The sequence below is a fragment of the Lampetra fluviatilis genome, chromosome 19 (genome assembly GCF_964198595.1).
Source record: "Lampetra fluviatilis chromosome 19, kcLamFluv1.1, whole genome shotgun sequence".
Classification (NCBI taxonomy): domain Eukaryota; kingdom Metazoa; phylum Chordata; class Hyperoartia; order Petromyzontiformes; family Petromyzontidae; genus Lampetra; species Lampetra fluviatilis.
The window spans coordinates 4,178,174-4,190,932 of NC_136293.1; the positions used below are offsets into that span (position 1 = coordinate 4,178,174).

At 45.7% G+C, this 12,759-nt stretch overlaps 1 protein-coding gene across 2 annotated transcripts in view; it reads left to right on the forward strand.

The window, feature by feature from the left end:
- LOC144937554 (neurobeachin-like) overlaps nt 1-12,759 on the forward strand; it is a 525,952-nt gene that overhangs the window by 494,770 nt on the left and 18,423 nt on the right. For both annotated transcript variants that reach the window (XM_078864832.1, XM_078864831.1), the window contains 6 exons: nt 1,524-1,639; nt 1,773-1,885; nt 5,184-5,324; nt 6,750-6,869; nt 9,334-9,486; nt 11,573-11,740. In XM_078864832.1, the coding sequence (XP_078720958.1) occupies nt 1,524-1,639; nt 1,773-1,885; nt 5,184-5,324; nt 6,750-6,869; nt 9,334-9,486; nt 11,573-11,740 (811 nt within the window). The remainder of the gene's footprint in view (nt 1-1,523; nt 1,640-1,772; nt 1,886-5,183; nt 5,325-6,749; nt 6,870-9,333; nt 9,487-11,572; nt 11,741-12,759) is intronic.

A 12,759-nucleotide genomic window follows, 5' to 3' on the forward strand; every position in this document is an offset into this window, starting at 1 on the left:
CGTGTCAGGCTAGGTGAACTTTGTGGCCACATGCAGACATCCATTGAGGCATCAATGTGTCACACGTGCAAACGTAAGAGACATTTGCTATGAGCGAGTTGCCTGTTAAGGCTGGGGAGATACAAAGGAGGTGGTGTGACCAGCATCATGCTCAGACACCCGTAATGATGTCTGCACACCATAATTGATTTTAGGCTGGGTTAATCAAAACAAAACTTGTTTTTAAAATATTTTTTTCTAAAATATATATTTTGGTTTTCAGGAGTTTGTGGGTTCCATCCTGACTCTGACGCCTGTATATTTGGTGTTTGCGTGTTCTCCCTGTTGCCGCGTGGATGTTTCTCCATCTCCTCCGGTTTTTCCCTCCACATTTAGCTATATACGTCTCGAGTATTTGGCTGCGATGCATTTTCACACGATTCACCACTTCGTTTGGCCATAATTTGTGGCCAGGTCACTTTGAAAAAGAGGTACTCAGCTTAGTGTGCATTTCCTGGCAAAGTAAAAAATTAAATAGTGACTGACACGTCGGAGCACAATCGTAGTGGTCAGAGGAAGCTCGCAAGGGGTACAATTGAGAGTTTGTGCGCAGTTATCTCTGTTGTAATTATTAGGATGCCTGTTTACCTTGGAAAGCCTCACTCAGTCTCATGACTCTTTGTTTTTAGGATATTCCTGCCAAGCTTTCACTGCAGGGGTCGACATTGCGATGTGTAATCCCAATTGAGTGTTTTACACGTATTTTTTTAGCCAAATGCAGTACAGTAACCACTGTACCACAAATATTGCCTTGTCATACGAAAGTATTGGCGGTACACCGGTGCGCGGTATAAAAAAAGCAAAATTTTCCCCATGATTATTTATTTTCCCACGATTCACAACCCCAGTTAGAACATCTTGCAGGGCGGTGCGTCAAAGTCAGTTCCTGCGACTTCGAGGCAGTGGGAAGACGAATGTTATGAGCAGCTGAACACGAAGCTGTTGCCGTAGAGCAGCACCCAGCCTGATGACGACTGGCTGCTCCGCATTCCAAAGGCGAAGATTTGACTCCTCGTGCCCAAGACTTGGTCGGACGGTTCCTTGATTCAACAGACCCAAATCAACGGTCAATATTGACCTTTTTATCAAGTGTCGGTAGACTGAATAAACCTTGGAATCGTGTCAAACTGGGCGACATGGTCAATGAAAGACCGATAAACAGATTTGCTGATTCAAATTTAGATTTTACACTGTTTTATGAGGACTGGTGTGTCATGCTACACCGTCAATTTGTTCATATATTGCCACTGTTTTTGAATAAGAAGTTGCTGAATGGATAGGTGCACCGTTGCCTTAGGAACGTTGAATTTTCATCACTGGCTCAGGGCTGCCATTGGAGTTGAGCACGATTTTTGAGCAGGGAGATAATTTTAATGTTAATCATTTTGGAAGGAAATAGTTCTGTAATTCTGTGTTATTGCCTTGTGCAGGTGGTGTCCTGTGACGCTGATGATTGTTTTTACTCTGTCATGTCTCACTGGCAGGAGGATCTCGCTTGCTAGCCCCAGGCAGCTCTTCAAGTCGTCCAACATGACTCAGCGTTGGCAAAGGAGAGAAATCTCCAACTTTGAGTACCTCATATTTCTCAACACCATTGCTGGTGAGCCTTCATCCTACTAAACCATTTCATCCGCAATACACGTCCGTCTCATATCTGTGGTGCCACGTAATAATATAAAAGCACTTTTACATATTGCATAAGCCACGAACTGCATGTTTTTTTCTTATCACAGGCCGTACGTACAATGACCTCAACCAATACCCAGTCTTCCCCTGGGTCATAACCAACTACGAGTCCGAGGAGCTGGACCTCACACTGCCCAGCAACTTCCGTGACCTCTCTAAGGTACATTCCACCTCGTGGTACATTCAGCCCTCGAGGAGCCTTGAGTCCAGCACCTCCGCCGGCTGAGATGGGGCAGCTCGGCCTCTCTACAGGATTTACTTGGCCCTTGCCCAACCAGAGCCATGTAGTCCTCCTAACTTATACCCATCCCTATATTTGACCCTTTCCCATTCGGAGATGTCTGCAAGTTGCAGGGTGGGTGTCCCATTCACCGCTGAATCTCGGAACACGCAAGCGGTTAGCGTAAATTTTATTTAGAGAGGCAAAGCACAGTTGTTTTTAAAGACATTGTACTCACCGCACATAGCTGTAGTGACACAACTGCGTTAGTATGAGAGCTGGCGCCAAACTTTGCCACAAGCCCTCCCGCATGTCCTTGTGGGAGCCTCGGTACGTCTTCAAGTCGGATATTTTATTTTCCGAAGACTGAATCTGAAGAAAAACTCATCACGTACATTTACGTCACCGGAATGAAAAGTGGTTAAGTTTGGAAGCACTGTTTTTAGATGTTGCTTTTTCATTGACTATAATCACAGCCAAATTTCCAAACATCTATGTTCCTAGATGGGATTTATTTTTTTCATTCAACGGTTTTACTTAACTTGGCTCCTGTGTCGTGGTCAAATCTTGCAACCTAAATTTAGTCTACTTCCTGTTGTGGAATCAATTCAAAATTTTTCACACGTATTCAGATCCGGCGGCAATGCATGCCTGTATCAAAATCGGCATCAATTAATCAATTCATTCGCTACTTTAAAGCAATTAACATTTTGTAATGGACGCCTTATTATTTACATATATATTTGTGTAGGTCAAAAACGCCGCGGTCCCTAAACTCTCGAATCGCCTCGCCCAAGAAGCAGGTGCCACGTGTGTCTCAGGTGCCAGTTGTGAATAAAACCGTTAAAAAAATTTTTAAGGAGTGTATTAAGTTCAGACCTTCAGTCATCAGTGTATTACTACAGTGCTTAGAAAGTAATCTGGAAGCAGATATAATTCTGCTGCTTGTCAGACAGTCGTTACATTTTCTTACCCCTCGCACAAACTGATATTTTTCTAAGCAGTTTGTGTGATTAATTTATTTCTCAAATAAAATGCTGCTATGTCAGATGTGGCCAAATCAACTCCTGTACAGCACAACTTTGACATCGTAGTGTTTCTGCACTGACAGAAACATATCCATGAGGGAACCTTTTGAAAATAATCTTAAGACTCGGGATTGCTTTTCTAGACAATAAAGGACATCATTCTTAAACATGGGCTGTTAATCCGCGGCTTGAATCCGTAATCTCAAAAGTGTTTGCTTAGTAGTCCTCTTATGAAGGCAGCAGACCCCTCAACTCCGCACATGTCTACTCCGTGTGTACGTTTAGAGCAGATAACAAGATGACGAATGGGGCATGTGCCAATTTTCCCCATGTTCCACCGTGGAATGTTAAGCCCAGTTGAAAAGTTAAGTCTTGTGTGTATACACGTGTTATCCATGCAGTGCCCTTTAGATTTGCTATTCACTTGTATGTAGAACATAGGAGTACCTCACAGCACTAAGAATAGATTTTGTCATCGTGTACAAGAAATGCGAGGCAGATTAATAATTGAGTGTGAGTTACGGCGCATATCCAGAAGTGAAGCGCAGAGAAGCAGCGCTGCTCCCAGGCACCGTGTTCTATAAACCCGGTTGGCATTTTATTCAGGAAAGTGAGCGCTTGAATATTGACCATGTAACCATCGTAGCATAGTAGTTTGCAGCGATGGTCATGTAGTCAAGACGTGAGTGACCCAGGCTACTCATTTCTTACTCTCTGGTTCTTTCGGTAAAGTCGCGTAGATAGAAAAAATAATAAAAGAACACAACGTTTCGGTCGCAACACAAGTGTCCGTCATCAGGTGAGAAATAATGATCTGCTATTGTGGCTTTATATAGGCACGGGAGGGGGGGGTTTGTAGAGTCGTGGTTGCAGGAGTTCACGGGGGGGTGGTTTGTTGCGTGCAGGGACGGGTGGGGGCTGGAGAAATGAGCATGTCCATGAGCTTGAGTCTCATTTCTTCACAATACATCTGTTTTGATGTGGCAGAGAATGAGCCTTCTCAGAGAGTGGCAGTCTCACACTTGCTGCCTCCAAGGTTTAGCACAGGCTGTGAGTGTTTGAGATTGGACCTCAAAATTAGTAACGGCCTCAAAAGAGGAAAGAAAATCAATTAATGTGCAGACTACTATAATGTAATGCTTCATGGGACATTTTGTTTGCCAGTATCAAAGTATAAAAAAATAAAAATTGGCCATAAAGAAGGCTGTTTCTGGTGTAGGCCAATCAGTTTCAAAGACAATGCATATACTATCAGAGCATGTTTGTTTGCATGTTCACCAGAAGTATGTGTGGATAATGCAGATTTTATTCCTTACTAAAGGGATCTATTTGGTGTTTTAGTGCCAGGAAGGGTGAAAGCATTTTTTATAATGTGATGCTTTGCACTTTCACTTCACAGAGGCAGGTTCCCGCTGTGCTCGACGTACTGAGTACAGGTCCTGAGGACTCCTCTGAGCTATCTCCATCCATGCTGGCAGCGTGTAGCCTCCGGCCGCCCCCACAATGCGTGCCCAGAGGATTCATGGACGGCTCGCAGTGGGGGAGGTTGCAAATTAAAAATCTCGATCACAAGTCAACTCAGCCCACCGTTCTTCTGAGTTCATTAACATTAGCACCACTCTTGTGGGAAGTCGAGAGTTGTTTTTATCGAAACGTGCTTCCACCATGGGTATGTCAAATAAGACATGCTCTTCTAGGGTCACAAGTGGAGAAGTGCACCACCCAAATGTTTGTTCGAGCTTGGAGACACCCCTTTTCTTTGACTTGATATGACGACAGGCGGCATCATTTTATGAGTGATTGTGGCAAACGCTGAACACGTGGTATCTTCAGTGAGGTGAAGCCATGCTTGTGGACGGTCACTTACTTATTTTATTCTATCTTATGAGGCCCAGCTTGCCCCCCTTGTGATCTCACGGTGAAGGCACCAGTGCTCCAATCCGCCCGTTGCTGCTCTCCAGAGGTGTGGACTCGAGTCATGTGACTTGGACTCGAGTCAGACTCGAGTCATGAATTTGATGACTTGCGACTCGACTTGGACTTGCATAACAATGACTTTGTCCCACCTATGAGATGTGGACTCGAGTCATGTGACTTGGACTCGAGTCAGACTCGAGTCATGAATTTGATGACTTGCGACTCGACTTGGACTTGCATAACAATGACTTTGTCCCACCTCTGCTGCTCTCTCTCTCTCTCTCCGGTTGCAGCCGGTGGGAGCCCTGAACCCCAAGCGTGCCGCTTTTTTCGTGGAGCGCTACGAGAGCTGGGAGGACGAGCAGGTGCCGCCCTTCCACTACGGCTCGCACTACTCCACGGCCGGCTTCACGCTCACCTGGCTGCTAAGGATCGTACGTTCTCTCCGCGTGCGCCTCCCCCCTTTCACGAAGCGTCCCCGCCGCTCTCTCACGCCCCCCCCTTGAGCGTTTGTCGCCGGCCAGCCTGTTCGCCATACGCAACGGTGACGCGTGTGCAGGCATCGGGGGAATCCTCTGTGTCTGTCTCTCCCCGGCTGCCTGTGTCTACGTCTCCCTGCATGTTTCTCTCCGTGTCTCTCTAAGTTTCTGACCGCGTATGTCTGTCTCTCGCTTATCTTTGCCTTGGTGTCTTGTTTCTCTCTGTGGCTCCTCTCTGCCCGTCTGTGTGTCATTCTCTCTCCATGTCTTCCACTGTGTCTGTCTCGTATCCCTCTTCCCCTTTTTGTATTAGCCCCCCAACCCCACACCAGTGCTGAACTAACCCTGACTAGGCAGTGCAGTATGTTGTTAAGTAAGAGTGCAGAGCTAGCATCTCTGACGTTTGTGGTTTGAATCCAGCCGCACCTCCGATTATCACGGTTGGCTACATACGGTGTTCAACATACATACAGCTGCCCGTGATTAAACCGCCTTCTCAAGTTTAGTGAGTTGATGATCTCAGGATGCTCACCAAATGACTGCGCAAAAAAAGCATCGCGTAAAATTTAGTTGCGCACTTAATGTGGACAAAATCCATCTCTGATAATTAAAAACGTGGGTTTGATGAACAGTACTCTTGGTGGCAAAGGAGGTGTCAAAGTGCTGCCTGCTACTCTGAGAATCAAGGGTCATTGTAATGCATCTCTGGAGGTAGCTCTGTGGTATTTGCTTCCGCTGCCCGAACGGAATGATTCGTCTTGTGACGCGATGGCGATAGCACAGACGGCAAAACAATGGTGAATGAGATCAATAAATAACGACCACGTTTTGCATGCAATGTATGGTATTGAACAAATGTTTAACTTATTATTTGGGTCTTTCGGTAAAGTCACGTAGATAGGTTCAAATAAAATAACAAAAAGTAGTCGATCGCAACACAAGCGTTCGTCATCAGGGACATGACGACCGCTTGTGTTGCGATGGAAGCGTCGTAGTTTTTACTTATTTATTTTTTATTTTCTTTGAACCTATCTACCTGGCTTTACCGAAAGGCCCAAAGAATATGAATTCCTGCAGTCATGAAAGCGTTAACTGATTGTACTTGATCCAGTCCAGTTGAAGTTTAAGTTTATTTGTTTAACCAGGGTGAGAACTCAAGCGACCAGGATAGGAGTCTCATTGCAAAGAGTGACTTGGATTACCAAAAGTGACACACGCAAAAAAAGTGATACAATTGTACCAATCTTTGGCCCATCTTAATAGCAGTAGCAACAACATCAACAACGAAGTGAGCAAACTGCAGTAGCAGCTGTGGGGATGTTGACCTGGTGCCAGTGCTCATGGCGCAGTGCTCAGCCTCCGCTGTGACCTGTCCTACAGGAGCCCTTCACCACCTTCTTTCTCAACATGCAAGGAGGAAAGTTCGACCACTCCGACCGCACGTTCTCCTCCATCATCCGTGCCTGGCAGAACTGCCAGAGAGACACCTCCGACGTCAAGGTACGAGCCGACTGCACGAGCGAAAGAATTTCGTCGTTCAGAGCAAGGCAATGGGCCTGGTGAGATGCGTGTGACGGAACTTGCAATGTAGGCGGTGCAACTGCACTGCGGTCCATGGGCCTTCCGGGGCCTAGGTGCCAGGCCTCAGATGGGGGATACATTTCGCAGGTGTCTCTCATTTCCTTCCTTGCACCAGGGCCCATGCCAACCACGCTACGTCACTGATGGGAGACCTTTACGTAATAACAGCTCATGATTAAACCTTATTGCACCTCCGATTAGCACTGTTGGGTACGTACATTGCGAAAGACGTTCAACATGCATACATAAAGACCAAATGGAAGGTTGTTGTTATACAACGCTGAATTTTTCAAGGAAGGTTTTTGGTTTGTAACTGCCTCAACGTAGAAACGCTCCGTTGCGATTTTGAATACACTCTGAGGCTTGGAAGTCACGGGTGTAAAATGAATATGATCATACACACCAGTATGATCGTGAAATATAGTTCAAATGGCCAAACAATACACTTTGTGTAGAAATATTTGTAAATAAGTGTTGTGTTATTTGTTTACGCATGTTAAAGATCTCATGACGTTTTTTTTTTACAAGTAGGTTATTGTGTTCTTCAATGTGTATAGTTATCCACAACTACACACAGAGAGGCGTTGTGCTGTGAGGAAGGGCGGTTGCCCAGAACGCCAACTATTATTATTTTTTAATCTAGAATGAAAACCCATTTTTATAACTGCTTTTTGTGTTGAGTTTACTGTCCTTCCACTGCACCTCCGATCAGAATGGTTGGCTACGTACGACGCAAAAGAAGTTCAACATACATACATCTACTTTTTAAAGGCACAATGTTATTGACAAATAGGTTGGCTTTCCTCGTTACATTGTTGTGAAATGTATGGTGCAGAGAGCATTTTAAAAACGTATCCTCTAACAGTGGTGCAGCAGCAGCAACAATATCTGCTGAGTGTAGATTCCCCACTAGAGGGTAGTAAAGAACATCTTCACCAAACTATATAGCATGGGTGAGGCTTAATCGAATCGTGAGGCTGAATAAAATCATCTTCACGGTGTTCTGATAAGAAGACGATTGCTTGTGTTGCGATCAAAACGTCGTGATATTTTTTATTAGTTTTCTATCTACGTGGCTTTACCGAAAGACCCATAGAATATTTCTTGTAAGAAGTTACTGAAAATTGTTAATAAATAATAGTCCTCTCTCAATCCACTTCTGGATGAATGTCTCACCAAGCTAAGTGGGTTTGCTGACTATGTCAGAGCATCAAGCAGGCGAGATGTTAACTCCCTCACCTGGTATGCAGGAGCTCGTGGGTTCGATCACGACCCTGCCGCCTGCTGTATATTTGAAGTTTGCGTGGTCTATCTCCTTGTGGTCGTGTGGATTTTTCTCCGGGTCTTCCGGTTTTTCCCTCCACATTTAGAATCGACGTGCATTTAGAGTATTTAGTTGCTATAAATGTCCACGCGATAAGCCACTTCCTTGAGCTATCATGTGTGGCAAGGTCGCTTCTTAAAAAGAGATAAATAGCTCAGTGGGCCTTACCTGGTAAAATATATATATTTTGTAATAGTTGTAATATGTCACATAGCTCAGTGCGGTTTGGGATAGAGGGCATGGGGCAGAACTGGTTTATACAAGTCACTCGCCAGTTGCCACTGATGTAGGCCGTAGCCAAGAATCTAAACTCGGGATACTAGGTTCACACCCCACTCTCACCCTCGCAGATTGTCGAGATCCTGCGTTCAGTTCAACAACAGAGCTACTCTCTGTAAACAACTCATTGTGTTTCTTGTGGTGGATTCTGGGTATTACGTGAACATATCAGCACATTGTCTGTGTCACTGCATAAACGTTAAATCGCATTTTAATCCATCAGCCTATGGGCCCTATAACATTACTACTTTGTGCAAAGTTGTTCAATGAAGCCTTTACACCAATGATGTGCAATGCAGCATTTACGCACATGCGTTGTTACAATTTTACTGCATGTGATCTAGAACTTATACAGGGTAGAGACGTACTTTTCATTGTTAATACACGTATATGCACTGGGCAGGTCATGTCACTAGATGGCTGGCAGTAGAAAATAATGATGGAGCGACAGCCAAATGAGGAAAAATCGCCTGCCAGGAGGCCACCCATCACGAAAACGGAGCGATGAAATCAACTCGTGTATGGGTGATAGGTGGATTGTTGCATTGCAGGACCATCAGAGATGGCTACAGCCTGGGGAGGATTTCATCCAGCAGTGGATCGAACATGGCTAATGATTTTGCCGCGTGTGAAAATAGGTGAACGTAAAGACCGTGGTCCAAGTTCCCTGCTGCTGCTGCGTGCGTGTGTGGGCCGTGTCCCAGGTGCTCGCCAACAGCACTTGCCCCAACAGTCTGTTAAATGTGACATGGGGGGGGACCTTTGTGTTTGGTGTCCCAGGAGCTGATCCCCGAGTTCTACTACCTGCCCGAGATGTTTGTGAACAGCAATGGCTACACCCTGGGCGTGCTGTCGGACGGCACGCCGGTGTGCGACGTGCTGCTCCCACCCTGGGCCAAGACGCCAGAGGACTTCGTCCGCATCAACCGCATGGTGGGTGCCCTTGACCTCCGGGCCTTCGCGGCCTTCTGTCTTCCATTAGTCCTCCCCCTTAACTTCCTTCCTTTCCTCTCCTCTGATGGACACGCTTGGCTATGTACGGTGCGAAAGAAGTTCAACATAATACCTATTTTCTGTTACCCATTCGCTTCGTCTTCCCTCCCCCGCCCTCCTCTCCTTCTTGTCCTCCCCCCTACCCTTTCGTGATCCCTCTATCCCCTGTCACTCCTTCCTCAATCATTGTACACCCCTGCTATCTAAATCATTCTGTTATTCTGTCACCGTCCTGTAAGTTACATCAAGCGGCTTGAGTGAAGGTGCTCTACAGATCTAGATTTGGTTAGGTGAACTAAAGTATGTTTTTATTTACCAGGTAAAGCCCACTGAGCTATATCGCTCTCTTTCAGAGGTGACCTGGACACGCATGGTAGCTCATCGGAGTGGCGTATTTCATCATCATCATCACGTGTGGCAATTCATAGCAGCCAAATAAACCAAATGCACGTTTCTAAATGCGGAGGGCAAAACCGGAGGCCCCCGGAGAGAAATCCACGCGACCACGGGGGAGAGCGGGGCACCGTTCGTGTTGGGGTCGTACCCACGAGGGAGATAACATCTCGCCAATGGGGCACCAAATCCTCGGTGTAAAAGTAACATTTATTTCAAATCGGCAACGAGGGCGGCTCTCATCTCCGTGTGCGGCCTCGAGTCGTTTGTCGAAGTGTTATGTTCCTGTGGCAGGGGTCAGTGTAGAGCAGTGGTTCTTCACGTTTACTGCAGCCTTGCACCCCTTGAGTTCGCAATCGTGAAAAATGTGTAATGTTAATAACTACGTAGGTTTGATGACACGTAATTTTACTTGCGTGCACGTGCTTCATTCGTGTTTCGATGATTTACCTTCCGAAAAAATCTGGCCATGTCTCGCACCCTCAAAAAGGGAATATCGCACCCCTAGCAGTCATCCTAAACACCATTGGTGTACAGGATGACTGCTGTTGAATTTCCACAAATAAATAATTTTCTTGACCCCAAAGACGTTGTGGGAAGAGTTGTCCTCAGAACAAAGTTTGAACGAGCAACCTTGACAATGTAAAATAAGCACTTTGACCACCGGCCACCAAGCATGATGTGCATAACCGACTCGTTAATTGAGAATGACCATAGTCGTGTTTAAACATCTTATTAATAAGAACTACAGCATGGGGTCTAAGTTAATTTGCCTCGTAACTGACTAATTTTGTTTCAATAAAACAACAATCAAATTGAATAAACATTTTTAAGATACCAATGTAATTCATAATCCCTTGCCATCAGGCCTTGTTAAGTGTCTACCATACTTGCCTTCTATATCCAAATTCGCCATACGAGGGCATTAGTCACCATGTGGCACATCTCCTGATTGCTGGTTGACTCAGCCCTACATACCTTGATGGTCAATAAAAGACGTGCTGCTCGATGGAAGTCAACAGGACCTGCCCTATTGAGTAACTAGCTTCTCTCCATATTGTCTGACGGTCAAAAGTCGCCCTTGAATGGGAGCTTTATAGCTCGATGGGCTGTACTCGAGCCATAAACATCTGAATCAACGTCTCAAGAAATGTTGAATATCCGCCACATCCTCCGAGCTGCCATTGAGTTGAGTCCTGATTTATTGCTCATCTCGGTTGGCAGATACCTAGACTTGAAAGGTAAATGCATAGTAGATCAATGAAAACATTCTGCCTTGTCCATCGTTGATTTCATGTTGTGAGTCCCTTTCCTGTGTGTGAGTTCTCTGCGTCCATTTTATTGCCAGGCTCAGTGGGCCTTACCAGAAAATGAGCTACTTCGTTGAGCTTTCATTTCTGAAGTAGCTCATTTTGTGGAAATTGATAGCAGTCAAATACTCTAAACGCATGATTCTAAATGTGGAGGGGAAAAACCGGAGGACCCAGAGAAAAATCTACGTGGCCACGGGGAGAACATGCAAACTCCAAATATACAGCAGGCGTCGGGATCGAACCCATTACTTCCCGTATACCAGGTGAGGTAGTTAACATCTCACCACCTTGACCCCGCGTGGCCCTGCTTTTGCCCACAGGCGCTAGAGAGCGAGTTCGTGTCGTGCCAGCTGCACCAGTGGATCGACCTGGTGTTCGGCTACAAGCAGCGCGGGCCCGAGGCCGTGCGAGCCCTCAACGTCTTCTACTACCTGACGTACGAGGGCGCCGTGAGCCTCGACGCCATCACCGACTCGCTAAACCGCGAGGTACCGCCACAACACGTGCACACACGAGTACGCCGGGCATTGTCTCGCAGCCGTTGGTGCCCGAGGGGGATATTCTTGTAACCCGAGCTCAGTCCAGGGATGTCCAGACCTGGCAATGGTCACGGGGGGGGCGGGGAGGGGGCCAGATTCGTGTGGCTGTTTTTGCCGTCATTCTGCTACTTTTTGGCAGACTGGAGACCGTTTTCATGCAACGTTGGAAACATTCCACATTTTACGAATGGCGAATGTAAAAATGTGGCCACCATATCCGGCTGAGATGAACCCAACTCTTTAATGTAAAGCAATTCCTTGCTGTATGGCCTCTGCGGGTGAGCTTAATTAAAGCATGATTAGCTTAGATTGAAATTATTCAACACTCACACAGGTACAAGGCTGATGTAGCTGCACCAGTGTCCTATATGTACCTTGATTAGAACAGCAAAGAAATATAATGTAGGGCTAAAAACTCACAATTGCCTTCTAACAGAAAAAATTTACCGTTTAATGGGCTAATATTTCAGGCATTAGCACTTCTGCAGATTATAAGAAGTCATTGCCAAAAATGTTGGTCTGTGATATGTTTTCGTTTGTGGTCGGGCAACATTAATCATGAATGTGGTGGGCTTCTCTTTGATTAGTTCTTGTATTCAAACATTAGTCTCAAGGGAAGTAAGGCATTCCAAACCTCTGTCATCCAAGTATCCCCTTCTTCACTGCCGGCTGGACTTTGAATATTTGCTCCCCATACACGTGGGATCAAGGACCAAATGCAATCACCTTAATGAAAGCTAATGGGAAGAGGTGATACGGTTCAGTTGGTGAGGAACAGCATGCACTGACACTGCATTCTGTTCAATATATACCAAAAAAAAATACTATTTGCTCACGAATAATCTTTATTTAACATTTTGGCCAAGAGGAAATGCCAGCTGACTGTAGGAGCCCCTAATTGTCCGGTCAAGTACAACAGGGAAGAGACTGTTCAGGAATCTTTAATGAATATTTAATTTCCACATTCA